This window comes from Polypterus senegalus, chromosome 8 (genome assembly GCF_016835505.1).
Source record: "Polypterus senegalus isolate Bchr_013 chromosome 8, ASM1683550v1, whole genome shotgun sequence".
Classification (NCBI taxonomy): Eukaryota; Metazoa; Chordata; class Cladistia; order Polypteriformes; family Polypteridae; genus Polypterus; species Polypterus senegalus.
In genome coordinates this window covers 8,540,874-8,562,718 of record NC_053161.1, presented here as the reverse complement: position 1 = coordinate 8,562,718, position 21,845 = coordinate 8,540,874, and the positions used below count along the sequence as shown (strand labels likewise).

Sequence of the window (21,845 nt, the reverse complement as noted above, 5' to 3'; positions counted from 1 at the left end):
TTCACCTTGGTCCTGCTCTGGATAAGTGGGATAAAAAAAACTGATGGATGGACAGACGTGTTAAATTCTGGCATCGCGTCATTGAAATAATCACAGAACATAAGAATGTTTTTAGGTATGAAACTGTGACGTCATCTCACAACAAATTTGCAGAATAGTTAACCTAAAAGTACTTTTACAAGCTGGCTGGTTAAACGCACACATGTTGTGATTCGTGTTAAGGAGGTTTAAAGGGGTCTTCTGTAAAAGGTCTGTAGCCACACTCTTTGGGAAGAATTAATAAATATTTGTCATTTCTCAGAAACACAGGAATTTGGAAATAACAGCTGCGTTCATTAGGCTAAGAGTCCAATTAAAAACAGAAGTTGGCTGAAACAAACCCCTTCAGCCACAGATGGTCCCAGGACTGAATTTGACAACCACTGCTCTGTCTAACCTGAGATATCCAGTTATAATTTATTGATGCTTTTACTGCGTTTACACTGCCTGGTCTTGATGCCCAAATTGGAAATGGTGAAAATATGTAATTCCTGCATTGGGCTGGTGCCCTGTCCGGGGTTTGTTTCCTGCCTTGCGCCATGTGTTGGCTGGGATTGGCTCCAGCAGCCCCCCATGACCCTGTGTTAGGATATAGCGGGTTAGATAATGGATGGATGGATGGAAAATATTTACTCTGATGTCTGTGGTGCTTACACCACACAGTTTAAATGTCGCCTGAGCCTTTACATATCTATTTGGCTGTTGTGTAAGGTATGCCTTTCACTGTAATGTACTAACGCAGGTAAAGTGCAAACACAGATCTCAGCCTGTTGTTTTCTGCAATTCAAATCAATTTCTGTTCTGCAGTTTACTACATTTTATAAGCAGATAAATATGTTGAGGCAGCACAGAAGTGCTTTATCTTTATATCCCTCCACGTTTTCTGTTGTGATTTCATCTGCCTCCATTCAAAGAAGAATATGGATACACAAAAGGAGCTGTATTGTTAACTGCTTTGATGAATACCAATGGCTAAAGAACTTTTGAATGAGATAAATACCATTTTAATATCTATCTAATTGTTTTTCCCTATATCTTGCACAAAATGTTTGTCATCAAGCCACATCCTTGAGAGAAAATCTGATCTCAGATTAAAGTAGATTGGATGTTGGAATTGAAATATAATTCAGTACACATAGCAGCCTGTATGCAATCTTAAGGTATCTGATTGGATGTCATGTGGGTTTGGGTGTTCACACAAAATCTGATCTACATCATATACTTGAATACATCGGAATAGTAGTGTATGCTGACTGCACGAGACAACTTCAGAATTTATTTAGAAAAGAATCGAGAGATAAAACATTACCAAAGCAACAAGCGATAAGTTAAAACCAAAAAGTCAAAAAAACAAATAACCAAGGCTCAATACGTGTTTCAAAAAATAGACAAAACAACGTCAAAGGGATGGGGCACCACCATGGTGACCCTGTATAATTGAAAGGAAATTATATTGAAGAACAAGCAACAAGTTGTGGATAATATCTTTTCAGACAAGAGCCCAGAACTGAACTGCTTCAAGATGGATGAACTTCTGGTCATATGGGTTCCAGACAGGAAGGGGCGGGTCCAAGACTGCAGATAATGTCAGTGGCAGAATGGCCATAAATTTTTCATTCTGCAAAAGGAGAAAGAGAGAAGGAGAGAAGGTATTAGAACACAGAGCCAACCCCTGGTTTGGAAGGTAATTGCTATCATCAGAGCCCTTAAGCTATTTCCCATGTGCACATACATGAGTGTGATAAAAACCACAGTCAAATAAAGAGGGCAATAATTCAAAAACCAATAGACACACACCTAACCAGAGCCAAAATGTAAATCTTAAATTATGGTTAAAAATAAGAGCTGTAATTTGTTGACTAGAAATATTTTAAAACTAGCCAACGCCCACTGTAGCATACGGCGGTGTAAGAATAGGAACGGAAAGCGGTGAGAAAGGAATTCAGAAATCAAGAAGAAAGAAATACTTCTTGAAAGATGTAGTTGTGAATAGGTGTTTGGTAGTCCGAAGGAGGAATTGGAATCGAGAAAAGCAACATGGGGGGTGTATGGGAGGCTGCAGGCAGTGTGGGGAAGGGTTTGGAAGAGGACGATTAGGAATCAAGAAATGCCGTGTCGGCTGCGTGTGGGCAGGACTGGTTTTGAAGAGGAAGAGGAAGCAGGACGAACCGTGGAGTGGGGAATGCGATAGTCCGAAGGAGGAAAAGGAATCAAGAAAAGTGGCGTGGGCATAGACGTATATAGATAGACACTGCTTTCACTGTGTTGCCCAGTCAACACGATATGTCAGCGTGTCCGCCCTATTGCAAGTGGCAAAAGTGCCATTTAAACTAATACAATTAGACATGGAAACTGGGTTTTCTGATGAAAAAACAATAAGGGTTTAAAACAGTATCGTTTACATACAACAGATTTTGGCGAATTGTTTACATGCAATTATTTATATCCATTTATACACTAATAATGGCAATTATTAAATAATAATAATTATTATTAAATAATTCCTCCCATAGAAGTAAGTTTTCTCGGACTGCCTTCTTCCATCTCTGAAACATTTCTAGACTTCGTCCTATTCTTATGCAACACAGTACTGAAGTATTGATTAATGCCCGAGTCACCTCACATATAGATTACTCTAATGCTATTCTATCTGGCATCCCACAAAAATGTATCCATCACTTACAACATATTCAAAATTCTGCTGCCAGGATAATAACATGCTGTTCTAAATCCACTGAACATATTACACCTACTCTCTCTCAACTTCTCTGGCTCCCTGTTAACTACAGAATACAATACTAAATACCGCTCTTCACAACCTCACTGATCTCCTACAGACTTGCACTTCTCTCGCTCACTCAGATCCTCATCTGCAGCTCTACTTTCTGTACCACACATCAGACTCAGTGCTATGGGAGCTGGAGTGTCTCTCATAGTACTCCTCTACTCTGGAATTCTCTTCTCTCTCATATACATCAGCTCGATTCAATAACACATTTTAAACACCACCCTCAAGACTTATCTTTTCAAACTGGCATACTAATTGTGAATGTTGCAGTTACTGCCAGTTATCTTTGTTTGTTTGCTAAGTATTGCTTTTTGATTTATCATTCTCTTGTTTAAATTTTACTGATGTTGTTTAATTTTATTGTAAGGTGACCCTGAGTGCTAAGATTATAAAACGGGATTTTCTAATGGCCAAATATAACCAAAACAATTATTCAGCCTTACCTATGAAATGTAATCCCCCAGGATCTGGTTTAGGGTGTACAGCGATTTGTTTGTACAATCCCAAGCAGCACATGCGTGAGGCATCTTTTTCCATTACTTCACTTCACAGCAGTGCCACTCGTAATATGGCGACGGCGTTGACGTACGATGCTGCTGGTCATGTGGCATCTAGCAATTCTGTGTCTATGGGCATGGGGGTATATGGGAGGCCGCAGGCAGCGTGGGAAAGGTTTTGGAGAAGACGAATAGGAATCGAGAAATGCCGTGTCGGCTGCGTGTGGGCGGGACTGGTTTTGGAGAGGAAGCAGGACAAACCAGAAGAGAAATATATATAAGAAATAACAATGGAATTAAAGTTTAAATGTATGGGTTAAATTCAGTCAAGGACAACCAGAAAGTGCAAGCCATGATCTTTGTATTTATTTTACCCTCAATAGAATATTTTTAAAAGTAATTGGGAATCAAGTAATAGTCTGAAATGAAGAAAGAGTGAAAAACCAGGAGATCTATGCACTGCTTCCAAGGGCAAGTCAAAAGTCAAGAACTAGTCAAAACCAGAAAAAAGCTTTTTGAAAATAGGTTTTAGAAGCACAAAAGTGATTAATAAAAGTCTGTTCTGAAATCATGAACTGAGGTCTGGAGGCAGCCTTATAACTTGTTGCATTTTTAGTAGTGGATCAAAAGCACGGAGGACAAGACTCTGATGGCATGGAACTGTCCTAATGATGGAATAGCAAAACTTGTTGTGACAAAAACAGCTGAGATAAATTAAGAACACCAAAAATAACACTCTGATCACAAAACTGATATCAGATTCAGAGTTAGGAGCTCAGACTTTGCAAAAGACAAACAGAAACACATAATAATGCTCTTGACCCAGATATGTTATGAAACACACTTCCAGATGACCCTGCCGAGCAATGGCATAGCAAACGTGGCAAATACTCCTCAAAATGGCAGTAACCATAACCACAACGACAATTTATTTCGTTTACAGCCCAAAATCACACAAGGAATGCCTCAATGGGCATTACCAAGTCCTGTTTTTTGTCAAAAGCCTTGACTCTATAAGAAAACAAGAAAAAACTCCCCAAAAAACTTGTAGGGAAAACAAAAATGGAAGAAAGTTTGGGAAACACAATTCAAATAAATATCCCCTTTCAGGTAGGTTGGGTGTGCATGCAATGGATGTCAAAAAATGGGGTAAATACAACACGTGAAACAGAATACAAGAAATCAAAATGACAAATGGAGGGCACTACTTATTTTCAACATTGTTAAAAACATATCAAATACCCAAACTGATGTGATGACAAGATTCTTTAACCTAACACCCCTAAAACAATGACTAAATCAGTTTTAAAGATTAAGGATAATTTTAAAAAAATAGTTTGATCACAATATACTCCACGATGTTAATGCAGCTTTTATTTCAAGTCCATTACTTACCATTTTTACTTGTGTACCATGTGTAAGACACGCACCCTAATTTTTACAAAGAAAATGGTGAAAATCGTTTTGCCCCATGTATAACACGCATTGTGATTGTATAGGAAGCGTTTAGAGAGAGAGAGAGAGAGAGCAAGCAAACGAGCGAGAGAGAGAGAGAGCGCGTGTGTGTGAGCAAGCGAGCGAGAGAGAGAGAGAGTGCAAGAGCGTGAGCAAGCGAGCGACAGAAAGAGCGAGCAAGAGAGACAGTGCGAGCAAGTGAGCGAGAGAGAGAGCAAGCGAGCCCAAGCAGTAGAAGTAAACATTAGAGAATTACATTTCCTCGTGTATGACACACACCTGATTTTCTAATGCTAATTTTCGGGAAAAAATGTGCCCGTAATACACACGGAAATACGGTATTTGGCTAACGTTGATTCAAAGCACCTTACCAAATTTATGATTGAATTGGTTATATTTCTTTTGTTTTTCTCCAATTGGGGCACAGGTAGGTCAAGTGACTTGCTCAGGGTCACACAGCAGGATTTGAACCCACAACCTCTGGCTTTGAGGTCCAACGCCTTAACCACTACACCTCACTGTGCAGTCATGAATGTCTCGGTAATTATTTTAATTGACTCTTTTATAGTGAACTGTCAAAGCAGTTCAGTGGTCAAAGTTCTGGGTTCAAATTTCAGCAAGTCATTGACTTAATGGTTTTGCATGCCCTCCCTGTGTTTGTTCAGGTATTTTACTGGGTACTCCAGTGTTGTTTCATATCCCAAACATGCTCATGTAAGGTTCATTCAAGACATTACAAAGGCACCATATAAATGTAATGTAACCTGTAATGGACTGCTAGCCCAAGGTTGATTCCCAACATGCACCCAGTGCTGCAAGAATTGACACCTGCTTTCCACAACCCCAAACTAGATAAACAGGTTAGAAAATGGATGGGAGGCTATTTCTCAGTGTCGGCACCTACACTGCAACAAAGAATCTTGTGATCTCCTCCCACTATTCATTTTGTCCTATAGATGCCAGAACTGGGTGCGATTCCTCAAAGTAAAATTTTCTCCAAGGACCACATGACACTAGCAAGCAGCAGGTCCCCAGTTTATGGGTGTACAGTAAAGTGTAATTTTAATTGTGTTAGCACTGATCAATGCTAATATTGTCACTTAAAGCTGCCAAGCAGTCAGGCCACTCGGAGAGACTAAAGCCTGTTTAGCAAACCTTGCAGTATTTGTATTTTCTTAATTGCAGGCTTCTCTGCAGTTTATCTCAGACATCAAGGTGTTGACAATAAGACTAAGCATTGTTCTGATCATTGCTTCAGTCACTGTACAAATGAGCTCAGATGTATATTTCTCTTTAGTTGCTACACACCTTCAGTGTACTTAAGGTAAAATATAATTATGCTTTGCATCTTTTCTATGTTATTGTAATCTCTTACATATGCACATATAGCTTTTTTTTTACTTGAGTAATTTAAATGTAAAAATCAAAGACCATCTTGGTCAGGACTTTTCAGAATAAAATTAAAAATTGTTTTTAATTTAGTATCATAAACTGTCTTTGTTTTAGAAACAATTTCGACTAATAAATTTCAGTTTGCTTTCCACATTGGCAGATATTTCTTGGCCACTCAATAGAAGGTAAATGTTGTTTTACAATTATTTTAACTCATCTAAAGCAAATTTATAGAGAGTGCAAGCAGCACCCTAACGTCTATTGGCACTCTTGACTCATCTGCCTTAAAACAATTTGCCGCAGTTGCTTGTCAGACACAAATGAAATAAATATTTTTCACCTACACACTCCAGATAAGCTATTCTTTATATATTTACATCAAAAATTGCTAGCCTAAAGATTTTCTCATGGTAATAACATATAAAAAATATCGCCAGACAATTCTAATGGTTCTTCTTCACAGCTCCAGAAAAACTGTCTGGTGGGAGCTTGTAGATTCTCCCTGTGTCTCTGTAGGCTTTGTCTGGATACTTTGGATTTCATCCAACATTCCAAAGATATTTCAGTTAATTTAAATGGGAATCCTAAAATGGCCCTATGTAAGTTTGAGGATGTGTGTGAGTGGGTCTTCAGATGGACTTGCATCCTGTCAACAGTGGGTTTCTGCCTGACACCTGTGCTACCCCTTTGCAAACTTAACTTGGACTTAAGTGCGTTTGAGAATGCAATGTTAATTCATATATGACTTTTCTTACTTGAAACATTTTACAAATTATTATTTATAGAAACGTTCACTCAGTTTGCTTTTTTTACCACCACTTGTATGAGATTGGGTCACAGGGGTAGCACTCTTTGCAATAAGGCATATAAGTTCCTTTCCTCAAAATCCAACTTAATATAATTTCATATTAGTAATATATACATATTTTTAATATATGCATATTTGTTAAATGTTTTACTGGGCAAGTGTTGAACTTCACTTTCGTGATTAGTGGTTTTTAATTGCTGAAAACTTAAAATAGCTAAGTGAACATTAATTTTGAAGAGAACATGGTGGAGAAATGGCTAAAAACTTGATGTTGGTAGTGTCTGTGGATCTCACCATTGGGCTTTGTTTGTTGCTACCTTTGTATTGTCACAAACTTGACTCAGAGACATAAAAAGTTTAGGGGCAGCCACTCATGTAATTTGTATCCTGGCTGCAAAGTCATAAAAATATATACAGCACTGCTGTGCACAAAACCGAGTCCAAAACAGATCTGAGGGAATAGGGAAAAGGTGGAGGCTTTTAAAGGGGAAGACAGGAATTGAGATCAAAGTGGCCGGGCTCATGAAGGTCTTCAGCCATAGGTTCGAGCATGGACGTGACATCACAGGGGCCGGAGCTGGAGCCGGCAAGGACTCCTTCCATAGGCTCAATCCCGGAAGTGACATCAAGAGGACCAGGTGGAATCTCCCGTGAATGGTCTACAGGAAAGGGAGAAAAAGAGTCAGTGCACTCTGCCACATCTCGGTATGACTTGGAACTGCCCTTACTCAAGCCCTTTGGCTGCCTCCCATGCACACGTGTATGACAAGGCCCCCCCTCAGCCCAGACCCGTCAGGTCGGGCGACCCTGACCGAGAGGTCGTGAATCCGAGAAAAAGCATCAGCGTTGGCGTGAAGAGTGCCCTGACGATGAACGAGCTAACACTTATACGGCTGGAGGTCAAGAAACCACCTGGTGACCCACGGATTTGACTCCTTGTGCAGGGCCATCCACTGTAAAGGGGCATGGTCTGTTACAAGGGTTATTTCCCGGCCCAACAGGTAGTACCTCAGCTGAGTAATCGCTCATTTAATGGCCAAAGCCTCTCTCTCCACCACTGCATACCTAGTCTTCCGGTCCTACAGTTTCCGGCTCAGGAACATGATGGGTTGTTCCACACCACTGACGCTTTGGGTCAGCACGGCCCCCAGGCCTGTGTCCAAAGCGACCGTCTCGAGGATGAAAGGTAAACAAAAGTTAGGTGCTTTCAAAATAGGTGCGGACGTAAGGGCCTTCTTCAAGTCACTAAATGCAGCACCTGTCTTTTCAGTCCATACCACAATGTTTGGGGCCCTCTTCTTTGTCAAATCAGTCAAGGGCGCCGCTCTCTCTGGGAACCAGGGCACAAACCGGCAGTAGTATCCCACTAACCCGAGAAAGGCTTGGACCTGCCGCTTGGTTCGCAGACGGGGCCATTTCAAAATGGCATCTACTTTGGAGCACTGTGGCTTCACGGTACCCCAACCCAATAGGTTGCCTAAATACTTGGCATCATTTCTTGGGGTTAATATGAAGCCCGGCCTCACCAAGTGTCCGCAATACTGCTTTTACCTGCTGTAGGCGTTCCATCCTTGTGTTGAAATAGATGTCTAGTTAAGCATGCTGGGAGCGGAGCCTGCACCGGGTCTTTCTGAATCGCGGGACACCCTCTCCGCCTGAAAACACAGCACCAGTATGCTTTCACCTGGGTATGATGCAAGTCCTGTCCCCTTCTCTTCTGGGACCATTCCATCCTGCCGACTATGCCAATGTCACAAACTTGACTTAGAGACATAGAAAGTTTTGGGGCAACCACCCATGTAATTGGTATCCTGGCTGCAAAATTGTAAAAATGTACACAGCACTGATGTGCACAAAACCAAGTCCAAAACAGAACTGAGGGAATAGGGAAACGGTGGAGGCTTTTAAAAGGGAAGACAGGATGTGAGATCAAAAGGGCCGGGCTCATGAAGGCCTTCAGCAATAGGTTTGAGCCTGGACGTGACATCTCAGGGGCCACAGCCGGCAAGGACTCCTTCCATAGGCTCAGTCCCGGAAGTGACATCTAGAGAGCCAAGTGGAATCTCCTGTGAATGGTCTGCAGGAAAGGGAGAAAAAGAATCAGTGCACTCTGCCACATCCTGGTATGACTCAGAACTGCCCTTACTCAAGCCCTTTAGCTGCCTCCCATGCGCACGTGTGTGACAGTATATTGATTGTGTTTTTTCTCTTTTTCTCAAGATGTTCTGTTTTAGTTTCATTTCCATTAATGTTTAATTATTGCTAACCATGTTCTCATGGTTTCTAATGTTAATTTAATTATATCAACCTGTCTTTTTAAATTATATGTTTGTTTGTGTTTGTTGAAAGTGGGGCAACAAACAAGGCAAAAAGTTGGAAAATCTCCAAAAACACCCATAAATTAGGCCTGGACATTCACTGTTCTTTCTAGAGATAGGCCTCACCCTAGGCAGCTTGACTTCAAACTCAGCAGAGAGGCTTTGAGTCTGCACAGACTGAAAAATAGGCACTGGCATTAAGCAGTTAATTTTTCTTTAAATGTCCAGATATACAAAATTTACTAAATGCCACTTAAGGGAGAGAGAGGAAAATCAACAAACCCTTGTCTTGGGACACAAGACCAACATGCAAAGCTTTATAAATTAACAATTTATTTATATAAGCAGAAAAGAAGCATGAAAATTAGGCAAACAGGTAAAAAGGCAGAAAGGGTTTGCCTAAAAAGGCAACCCAAAGCTAACAAATATTGAATACTTAGATGTAAATCCAAAGAAAAAGCAAAAGTAATGAAAACCCTAGAAAACCCCAAAGAACAATACTTACAAGAAACACACTCCATGACAATCAATGAACTCCTGAAGGACCTACTCCCCACTGTGAAATGTGTACGCTGTGGCACCTGGGGACCAATACAATTCTGACAGTCACTGCCTCAGTGCAGTGGCATTAATTTTATATGATGTTCTTTTTCTCCCTTTTGTTTTTTATTTTTCATTTAGTTTTGTGATGTGAGACTATTTTGGTTTAATGTTTCAGGTAATTAAAAATGTTGGCTTTGTTTCATTGATTAGTATTACTAGTCTTATCTTTCTTTTTGGTATTTTGAAATTTTGTATTTCTTAAGAATTTTTTTGTCTGTTTTGGATTTTGATCTTTTTGTCTTTTACCTCTAGATTGTATTTCTGCTTTGTGCTTTTCTATTGTCCTTTGTTTTCTTTACTTTTTTTAAATTTCGGATTTGTTTTTAAGTTTTATTATTGCATTGGAATATGCATCACTGGTCAGCTCAAACTTTATTTTCCCTTTCTACTGAATCAATTATACACTCCTGAGCATATAACTGATCTAGTTGATCTCATTATTAGACAATATATTACAGACAAATGCAGATACAACTTAATAAATTAGAAGCCTTCAAAAGAAAGTATGAGGGTAAATAAAAGAGTAAAGGCAATTTGAAAATTACACAGTAAAAGCAAAGGATAGAAGTTGACACCATAGAACACGTTTGTGACATTTTAGGGGTAGTTTGAACACACACAGCGCAGCACTCTGCTGTTAATCTAAGTGAAACCAGAGTCAAAAGAACATGGACTTTCTGCTGCAGGACTGCACCGTTGTTGAACAATCTGTGGTAGTGAGATTTCTTTCAGCAGAGGGTGTTGAACCTGTTGAAATTATGCAGGAGATATAGCTAAGGAGTGAAGCAAGAGAACAGTTAGAGGAATGAGAAGTTCAAAATCAAGAAGATCAATATCACTGAAACATCTAAGATTATGATGGCAAAAGAAAAGGCGGAAAGTCTTGAATGTAAGTAAGGTCAAATCCAAATTTCAGCAATGCTGACTACTGCTAAGTATTCCTTATCACAGAGTTTCATCCACTGATGATAACTAATGTGCCAATCACCATCGTATTTACACAGAAATGTTATGTGTTGGTACTTTCTGGCTCTTGCAATAATTCTTGCAGCAGCATTTTGAATTAACTGAAAGCTGTATAAAGAACAATTTCAAGAACTGCATTGTATCAGTCAATCCTACTAAAAATAGAATGAATTAATTGTGCACTATCCAACATATTGGAAAAAAACTGAATTTTTCCAACATTTTTATGATGGAAAAAACATGCCTTGTATAGTTTTGTAACATGTGCTTTAAATAACATGCTAATTTCAAAGATAACTCCTAGATAGTGTGCTGATTCTATAAAAACAGCACTGGAAAATAGCTACACTTGCAGGTACCTACAAAAACTTCCCCAGTGATTCTGAAAGGTCTTTGCAGATACGTATTATAAACTGTTCACAGAGGTCCTTCTCACTAATTTAACAAGCTGCAGTAAAAACAAAGGTAAGAGCAGCCGCTAACTACAGTATATATGTAAGAAATTATATGAGTGGTACAAGTAGAAGATCCTTAGTGTTTAGGTTGCTCACAGTTCTCATAGAATGTCAGTCATAATTATTTATGTGAAAAAGATTATGTGGAGCTATCTTGGGAACATTGACATTGTACCCAACAACCTATGTGTAGTTTTTCTCTCCTCCATCATCCTGTATTGAAACTCAACAGTTGTGTTGCCAAATTTGAAAAACTGAGTGGCATTAAAACAAAATCACACCAGAGAAGTCACAATATGCTACTCTGAGTATCTCCCAGCTCAATATTCTATAAAATAACCAGAACTGCAGATCAACAGCTACAACAACAACAACAACCTTTATTTATATAGCACAATTTCATACAAATAATGTAGCTCAAAGTGCTTTACATGATGAAGAAAGAGAAAAAAGACAATGTAAAAATTAAAATAAGAGACCACTAATTAACATAGAATACATGTATAAGTAAGGTCCGATGGCCAAGGAGGGCAGAAAAAACAAACAAAAAAACTCCAGACAGCTGGAGAAAAAATAAAATCTGCAGGGGTTCCAGGCCACGAGACCGCCCAGCCCCCTCTAGGCATTCTACCTAACATAAATGATCTGTCCTCCTTGTATTCAGGGTTCTCATGGAAGGACTTGATGATGACGGTGACGTGGACTTCTGGCCTTTAATCCATCAATGTAGGGACATCACGGTGCTTTGATTAGGTGATGGTGGCGCAGATCGCCACCACAGAAAACCAGAAAAAGAACAGAAGAGAAAGTAGGGGTTAGTAAGGATTTTGGAGCCACCATGAATAATAATGATAATTAACTGAATATACAGAACATCAGGATTTAACTAAGATGAAGCAATGAGAAAGCCATGTTAAAGTAATGTGTTTTCAGCAGTGTTTTAAACTGCTCTACTGTATTAGCCTGGCGAATTCCTATCGGCAAGCTATTCCAGATTTTAGGTCCATACCAGCAGAAGGCCGCCTCACCACTTCTTTTAAGTTTAGCTCTTGGAATTCTAAGCAGACACTCATTTGAAGATCCAAGGTTACGATTTGGAATATAAGATGTCAGACACTCCGATATATAAGATGGAGTGAGATTATTTAAGGCTTTGTAACCCATAAGCAGTATTTTAAAGTCAATTCTAAATGACATCTTCAAGGTACGCATTGACAATGTATGCATGTTCAATGTCCAAGCTTTAAATTTAAAGAAACAAAAGTCTTGCTTTAGTAGGATTTTAGGTAGGGAAAGGATAATAGAAAGGTGCATATTTTTGTTTTCTTTTTCATGACTATGAATTTCAGCAAACATTCTGAATTTTTGAAAATCTTTTTTCTCATGTTGTTTTGCTGGCCTTTGATCCCTGTCTTCAACTGATTATTTTGTTTGGGTGTTCTCCATAGTAATCATTTCCTGGTCACAACCCAAGTTTCTACACATATTTAAACATCTTCACTACAAAAATCAGCAAAATTTTAGTTGCATCTGTTTAATATTTGGTGACTTTACAGACTTATTAGACCTCCTCCAAAGAGCACATGCACGTGTATCTCCAACATAGTATTAAAGTAGAAAGTTGACTTTTAGGCAGCATTGTTGTAAAACACAGACCTAATTTCTCTCAAGTGAATTAAGCCATCTTGTTGTGTTCTCTTTAGATGCAAGTGTGGGATACAGCGGGTCAAGAGCGCTTTCGTACCATTACCCAAAGCTATTATCGAAGTGCCCATGGAGCCATCATTGCCTATGACATCACTCGGCGTGCCACATTTGACTCGGTGCCTCATTGGATCCATGAAGTTGAGAAGTATGGAGCTGCCAACGTGGTCCTCATTCTTATTGGTAAGAGAGGGAGGTCAAGACAAAGGTCAGACTTAAGATGGAGTCTCAAATACAGTCTCTCTAGAATCACAGTGCCTTCTGGGTTTTTAATTAATATGATGTTAATAAATGCAGTTATTATGAAAATAAAAATGGTTTAACCTCTTCAGTGTTAGACCTGATCATCACTCGGGTTGTATAAAAAGTGCTAAAAACGTTAGTCCTGAGTGTTACTTGGGGAACAGTATAGACGTGTCTTCTCCTAGCCTCATAATAGCGTTTCGTAAGACATGGCTCTTATCACCTGTTCACTTCTGGCAGTAAAATCGAAGCTGACAGCGAAACTGAAAATAACAATTGGCGTGACTTGCACATGTGCAGTGTGCTGTTCATATTAATATTATACACTATTATTATTATTTGTATCATCATTATAATGTCTACACTTCTGACTTTTAGCATTTTGCACATTTCACACTAGAAAGATGAGATTTAATAAAAATGTAATTGGCTCCAGCAGACCCCCGTGACCCTGTAGTTAGGATATAGCGGGTTGGATAATGGATGGATTTTTCTACTAAAAAAATGCAAAGCTTTTTACATGTTTTTTTGAGAACAAAATGTAACGCTAAGGAGGTTAATTGTTTGTCTTTATAAATTGTGGTCTGCCAGCTAGGAAATATACAGTAGCATCTATTTGCAGCTGAAATTACACTGGCTTCAGACCAAATGTCACACAAAAATCATGATAGATGTTGAGTTCTAATAAATAAACAGTATTGTCACAGAGGTGTAGAACTAAAGAGATAGCATTATTCACTAACACTAGCGCAGGTCTTGAAGCTTTACTATGCTTTCTCAGCAAATGATAGTTGTGGAAGTACTGTATGTGTTACTAGGCAGCAGTCAGTTACTCACATTTCTTTGGCCTTTTGGAACAATGACACTATTGTGCTTTTTTAAAGTGACCAGATATTAAAGAAAAGTACCGTGTGAATGTAGCAATGGCTGTGATCTGCATACACTTTGAGAATACTGAATGAAACGCCATGTGTGCTAGGTGATTTTCAGGTTTATGTCTACGCGTATGCACTCCAACAATGATGGACTGAAAGCCAGAAGTCTACGTGACCATCATCATCAGGTCCTTCCATGAAAATATGATGATTTATGTTAGGTAGAATGCCCAGAGGGGACTGGGCGGTCTCTTGGTCTGGAACCCCTACAGATTTTATTTTTTTCTCCAGCTTTTGGAGTTTTTTTTTTTTTCTGTCCACCCTGGCCATCGGACCTTACTCTTATTCTATGTTAATTAATGTTGACTTATGTTTATTTTTTATTGTGTCTTCTATTTTTCTATTCATTTTGTAAAGCACTTTGAGCTACATTTTTTTGTATGAATATGTGCTATATAAATAAATGTTGATTGATTGATTGATCATATTCATGGGGTTGTAACATTAACAGTTCTAGTTTACTGGGAATTTTTATGGAACACTGTTATTTTGGCTTTCAAACTATACATACATTTCAGAGCTGTCTAAGGTGGTGATTTCAAAGTGACCCCTTTAACACTGCACATTGTCAATTAATACCAATTTCCTTTTAGATTCCCCAATTTTGTATATCTGATAGTTATCCTAAGGTCATTCCTAAATGTTCTTTATAATTCATTATCAGTAGAGTGAAACATGACAGTCCAGTTCTTAAGTTTAACGTGAACATTATTATTACTCAAAGGTTTTTCGATAGAACCAGGTATTTGCAGTTACAAAATATGGGTGGGACTTGGGTTATATCATTCTTGACTTATGGTAATTCTACAGATATAAACAAGCACATAAAAACATTTTTTTACTTTTCAGATGAATCTCAGTTCGTTTCCATTCAGCAATTTCTATTTTTAACTTCAATACATAGCAAACTAGTTTTGGTGCAGATGAATACATAACAGCCGTTACTAACACAGAAATATAGTAAAGTACTGTATGTAAGTTAGCAAACCAAATCAACAAGCTAACTAAAAGGGTAGACTCATTTATAGGATGCAATCTGGACCCCCTGGAGGTCGTAGTAAACGAGGGAATTAAAACAAAACTGAGTACCATTATGAACAATGCTACACATCCTCTCTCTGACACACTAAAACTGAGGACTTTGAGCCAACAAATTATTCAGCAGAAGTGTGTCAAGAAACTCTACTAATAGGGCTCCTTTATACCAACAGCAATATGTCTGCCTAATGCTTCACTGTCACTTCAATTTGCCCCATCACACGTAACCTGCCACACTGGCAGCTGGTCATTTAGCCGAGCAGTATCCCCACAATTTGTCAAATTTCATGACTGATGTGAGTCAGAAATCCCAATCATGGGTTGCATTGTGTGTGTCATGGTGCAAGATCTCAAATGAGAGCAAGCTTGAAAGGCCAGGAATGTGTAAGTTTCACATATCATTTGTGTTATTAATTCACTTTTGTATTATTCACTCACTGCAAGGGTTGAAGTGGTTGGACAAACATCACTGCCATGGCAGTTGCTGGTACCTTTCCTGATTGTGAGGCTATAAAGGAAGGACAGAGGGAGGCTGCTCCCCGGGGCAGCAATCCTCTTGTGGAACTCCAATTTGTAACCCTGCATGGTATATTTGCAGCTGTATTCCTGAGAGGCAGCCCTATTGGGATACTTGGGTACCACCTGGGGGCTGCAGGGGAATGCTTTCCCTACTTTGTGGGACTTCCACCTGGCCCAGATGTGCTTCCAATGTGCAATGCTTTGAACCTGGAAGTATTCCCAGGTCCAGAATAAAAAACAGCACCTGGCAGTTGGAAGGCAGCGGATGACACTCATGGAGGAGTGGTGGAAGGAGACAGATTTATTATGTTGGACTGGTTGAATCTTTATAAGAAATTATGTATAATAAGCTACCTCTTATTTTACCTGAAATTGTATTAGGTTGAGTTGTGTCTGGTGTTTAGGGCTCTGGAGTGATCACATCACATGTCAATTTGCTGATATTTTGTAAGCTTCGTTTAACATTCACACAGATATTTTGCGGGTTTTCCAGATGCTTGTGGACCTTTTGTTTGCCAGTTGTTATGCCAATTTCCTCTATGTGATAGATGTCAATGTGTGATGTTATTGCCTGGCTACCATTTAAGTCTGTCATACGGCTTTCAAACTACTCCAGCTATGGGATTCATTTCACAAACCTTTCTTTGTGTGTGCTCAACTTTATTTTGGTTAGGAAGCTTTTCTTGCTTAGTCTTGCTTCCAAAATGTTCCCTCACTCCATAAGACTGCAATTCATTATTACCCTTTAACATTTTGTTTGCTTGCTGAGATCATCTGTCCTGGTTCTAATCCTTGCCTGTTCCTGGAATTGAGTTTTCATAACCCTTTTTATTCCATAATACTGTGGCAATGCTGACTTTTTTTTTATCATGTTCCTCATAACCTGAAGGCTAATGGGAAGAGCGACCAAGGACAAATTACCTACATTATAATTAACGTAGACAGAAAACCAACAATTTCAAACTTTACAAAAAAGTATTACAAATATAGAATTCGAACAACTATAGTGAAGTGGATGTTTCAGGGATAACAAATGATGCTGTAAGGATCATTCCAACTTGTCTGGTGCTATCTTATTGATGATTGTTCACAGAAGTGTTGTCAGATGTACCCAACAGCCATATTTGAGTAAAAGTAAAGCTACTGGATCACAGTCATCATAATATGGTACAATAGGTAGAGGTTTTGATATTTATTCATGAGATGTTCTACATTAGGTAGTTACAAGTTGAAAATCTGCACACCAGAGGTTAGTAATCGTAAAACACACACTTCCAAATTCTCTTTGACATATGAATCAGCTGGCAGTCTAACATTCTCTGTAGTAAAAAAAGGAGGAACAAACGTCTTAGCAAGGAGATGAGAATTTTGACAGCTTTTCTTTTTGGAGACATCAAGAGCATAGGTGGGGACTCTGTACACAGTATTTATTATTATTTTTTTCATCATGTAACGAGCACTAAAACTAAATTAAATCCAGAAAAGGAAACACAAGGCAAGCCAATAATTCTTTTGCCTTACTGATTTTGCTATTATATGTTGTTACAGTGCCAAGTCCATCAGTAAGGTGTTTCCTTTGATTTAGTCAAAGTTTGCATGATTTGCTGTGCACTCCTCCTTCTTTTTAAAGTGCACTTTTGCGGATATCACAAGCTACATGTCACCTACCTGACAAACTGCTACATCCTGTGGGTACCAAATGTAGTCCCTATAGAAAAATACAGAGGACAATTAAAATCAAACCAGTAAAAAATAAAAGTGAACAATGTAGTAAAACAAAGTCATGCATTAATAAAATACAGTACTGACCTTATTGAAACAGCGGGCTGCAAACTATAATGAATGGAATTATAGTATCTGGACAGTTTGGTTTCAAGTTCCCTTCCATAGAGCAGAGCACACCATGCATATTTTACTGTGAGCAATGGAAGCTTCTCTGTGATGGGCTGGTGCCCTGTCCAGGGTTTGTTAGGTAGGATATGCTCCAAAAGATCCCCATGACACTATTCTGGACTAAGTGGGTTAGAAAATGACTGACTGACAATGGAAGTTAGAGTTGTGGTTAGGAACTGGTGGTGACAAAGGCAAAATCATAGTGAAGATCTAGGTTGGGAGTAAAACACAAGACACTCCTTCCTTTGTAATTAAAGTGCTTGGGAAACACAAGAGTATATGAAAGAGCATCATGACTGAATAAACATCCCAAAGTATTCTGCTTTCTTAACAGTGCATCAACAAGGAATACAATGATCAACAAAGGTAAGAAAAGGAAAGAAGAATGGTGTCTATATAAAAAATATAGCTTAAGACATCACTCATGTAAAGGTCACCTTAAATTGCAGGTGTCAGTAATTGACTGTTCAGATTTTCTTCATCTTAAATCAAACTGCTGTCTAAATACATTCCACCTTTTTTGAAAATGTTACTTATTTCCTCTTCCATGATGGAAATCACAAGCAATACTGAAGAAGCTTTACTAAACTGTCATCTGCTTTTTGTGCAGGGAACAAGTCAGACCTGGCAGCACAGAGAGCTGTATTGTTTGAGGATGCCTGCACATTGGCTGAGCAGAAGGGACTTCTCGCTACTATGGAGACGTCTGCCAAAGAAGCACAAAACATAGAAGATGCCTTCCTGCTCATGGCACGGGAGCTGATGGTTAGAAATGGATTACACTTCCAGGATGAGGATCCAAATGTCGGCTTGCGCTTGGACTCCAGACCCATCAATGCTCCTACTAATGAGAAAAGAAGTTGTGATTGCTGACTGGCACCTTTCCCTCTTCCAAATAATAAAAGGGATGGGGGGTAAAATGCAAGAAGATTGTTTCACAACTAATGGAGAATAAAGAGTTATTACTTGGTCTGCTGGTTTGATTTGAAACTTGTAAAGAGCACCAAGGAGTGTGTTTGTCATTAGAACAGCTGGTTGTGGAAACATTCCCATGTTTGACCTAAGAACACAGAGTTTATTCAGCGCCGTAAAGAACTGACTAAAAAGACAGACTGGGTGTCTATTTTGATACAAAGCATGGAACGGTAGACAAATGCATAGAATCTGAACAAATGGTTCACTGGCATTTTGTTTAACAAGACAGGTCAACAACATTTGCAAAGTACTGTGCCTCATCTTTGTTATACATACAGTAATTATCATTCTTGTTGTTCTGTGGAAACCTTTTGTTAACAACTGTTGCACTGTCCATAAGAAATGGGGTCATTACTGTACTGGTCAGGATAAGAAGAACATCATTTTCTAAAAGTATTGTTCAAGTGCATTTTTAGGTGGCAATTCATTGTCCTTTTGTTAATGTAGTAGTTTTCCTTTTTCTGATTTTATTTTTATTCTTTGACTGTCCCTAAACCATACCTACACAATGATAGAAAAACACCAAAATGTGGATTTTAGCAGAAAAATAAAACACATCAGGCTATCTATTGTGTCAGTTATTTTTTAAAATATATTTTACAGTGTTCACCTATAATTTACGTTTGGAGGTTTCATGTTATCTCACCATAGGCAGTTTCAGAGTCTAGATTGTCCGTCAATGGAAGCCATTGCATAAATTGCCATACAGATGAATTCAAGCAAAGTACTTATTCTGCAATGAAATTAATAAGCTATTGGTAAGCAATATTTAATGACAGATTCAAACATGCCTCAATTATTTAAAATTCACAAAACCAATTAAAAAAATTCTGTTTCTATACTAAAACGCATGAGAGAGAGTGAGTAGCATTTTCATCTGAGGTTAAGTTGAGTAATGGGAAGGACATTATTTATAGGCTACCATAATGTCTTGCTGCACCAAGTTACAAATTGACAATTAAACGTACTTTCAAATTTCCCAATCCTACTGCATTTGTGTCACTTTGTGAATCAACATATTGCAATCCAGAGTCAAAGACACAGAAGCTTATTTGGCAGCATTCGGTTTAAGACACAGACCAGGCCTTCACGAGATTGTATTTAATTCCTTCAATTTTCAGTTTACATTTGTATAGTGCTCTTCAATGAGTACAGGCTCAGAGTTCACACACAAATTCACAATTACAATATTTTAACAGCAAATTGCTTAACCATAAAATACTTTACTTTTATAAACACATCAATTATGTAAAACACACCTTAAAACAGAGCAAGTTCAATTTTAAAACAGTTAAATTTACATTTGTGCTGTGCTTCCACAACTTTCCAGATAAACAACACAAACATGGAAATAATTAAACCATGCATCATTAACATACATAGTTAAGAACACTAAAAATGAAGCAATTTCAATTTGAGCAACACAAACACAACTGAATATACAAGTCCTTTAACATTATAATTAAGATATGTTCTGTTGACGATACACAAGGAGAAAACAAAAACTGCACTATACAGGATAACTTGATGTCACACGTGTGCGCATGGGGAACAGCTTAAGGGCTCTGGTGATGGGAACTATCCTCTAAGCCAGGGTTTGGCACTGCTGCTTAATATCCTCCTCCTTCTGCATAGCCTTACCACCCCTGACGTCAGTTTCGTCGCTAACCCTCTTCGACCAGCCCCTTCCCACCTGGGCCATATAAAACCGGATAAGCCGCCATCTTGAGCCAGTCCCTTTTTGACTCCCATTTGTGAAGACTCCCGTTTCCTTTGATTATTTTCATTTCAACCATTTACAGAAGGTTCAGCCTGGCTTTGCTTAGTGCCAGGAGAACCAAACGTTTATGCTGTACATGATCCTCCCATGAAGGAAAGAAAGGCAGTGGCTTAGCAATTTTTTTTTTGAGCAAAGTAAATTGTAAGGATGTCAGCTTGAGCAGTTTTGAATCTTTTGTGTATCTTACTGTTGGTGTTACAGTATTTCCACATTTCCTTTTTCTAACTATTTATTAACGACCAAAATATAATGCATCATTTATTAGTTAAAATTATGATTTATTAACCATCATAATAATTAGTTTTGACATTTTCCTGACTTCAGCTTTCATGTAGATAATCATTGTAATCCGAAACCTATGGAAGTTTAAGGATCTTTTAAAAGCATCTTACCTTGCTCATCATATCACCCAGTCAGCACATAAAGCGAATCACACATTAGTCTTGAATATCTCCCATGGGCTTAGAATTGATGTGACTCAGGTATACTGGCATATCCGGTCATTACTATATTTTCTTTAATGTAACAACGCCACTTACAAGGACTAAAGAAGAGTGCATTTTTTTGATGCCACAACTGCCTGTATCTTTCACCTTAATAAAAGGTTAAGTGGCTATGTGTCTTTGTATTCGTGTGTCTGTCTGGTTTCTACTGTCATTGCAAAAGATGGTGCATCACAAACATTTTTAGTAATAAAATGCATTGCATTTGTATTTCTAATAGATGGCGCATCACCAGCATTAACAGTGCTTTTAGAAATCCCATACCAAATGGCATATGTGTTGCATGGTGCAATACAAATGTTACTGCAGAGGTTACTTAGATTTCAACCTGTCTTAGATGGGTAGCACAGCTAGTTACTAAAATTATAAATAACCCGTCTTTCTCTTGTATCTACTCTAATACAATTAACAATGTAAATATCATGGTCAACAATATCAACATAAAACTGAAGGTTGTGGCAGATACTGAAGCTCCTGAAAAACTTAACAAAATATCAACCATATCTGTAATGCTGTAGAAGACATAGGCAGCTTGGCAACTTAACAAAGAATGCCACAAGGATGGGTGTAAATGGAGTAAAACTAAACTAACCATCCCTAATGAAATAATGAAGACTCGCTCACATTAACAAATACAATATTTTAGTTTGATCAGAGAGGATTCAGTTCCTCCAAAACTATAAATTATAGTGCAGGAAATCCAAGAAATTTATTTACAACCACTGACCATCTTTTGCACCCATCTCAGTCTGTTGAATGGACACTTAAAACATCACTAGCTAAATGTAAGCCTTTTGAAGCATTCTTTTCAGAGAATGCATCTAAGATATAGTATACCACAGACTTCAAGCATAAACCTAGCTGAACCTCAACTTAGTGAACACTGTCAGTTAAATTCCTTAACTAAAATGACCTTATTGATCTTGATAGAATA

At 38.4% G+C, this 21,845-nt stretch overlaps 1 protein-coding gene across 2 annotated transcripts in view; it reads left to right on the top strand.

Moving 5' to 3' along the window:
* Window positions 1-21,022, top strand: part of LOC120533745 (ras-related protein Rab-19) — a 47,942-nt gene extending 26,920 nt beyond the window's left edge. For both annotated transcript variants that reach the window (XM_039760671.1, XM_039760672.1), the window contains 2 exons: window positions 13,025-13,208; window positions 18,264-21,022. In XM_039760671.1, coding sequence (XP_039616605.1) covers window positions 13,025-13,208; window positions 18,264-18,526 — 447 coding nt within the window. In that variant the 3' untranslated portion in view covers window positions 18,527-21,022. The remainder of the gene's footprint in view (window positions 1-13,024; window positions 13,209-18,263) is intronic.
* The last annotated feature ends 823 nt before the right edge of the window (window positions 21,023-21,845 follow it).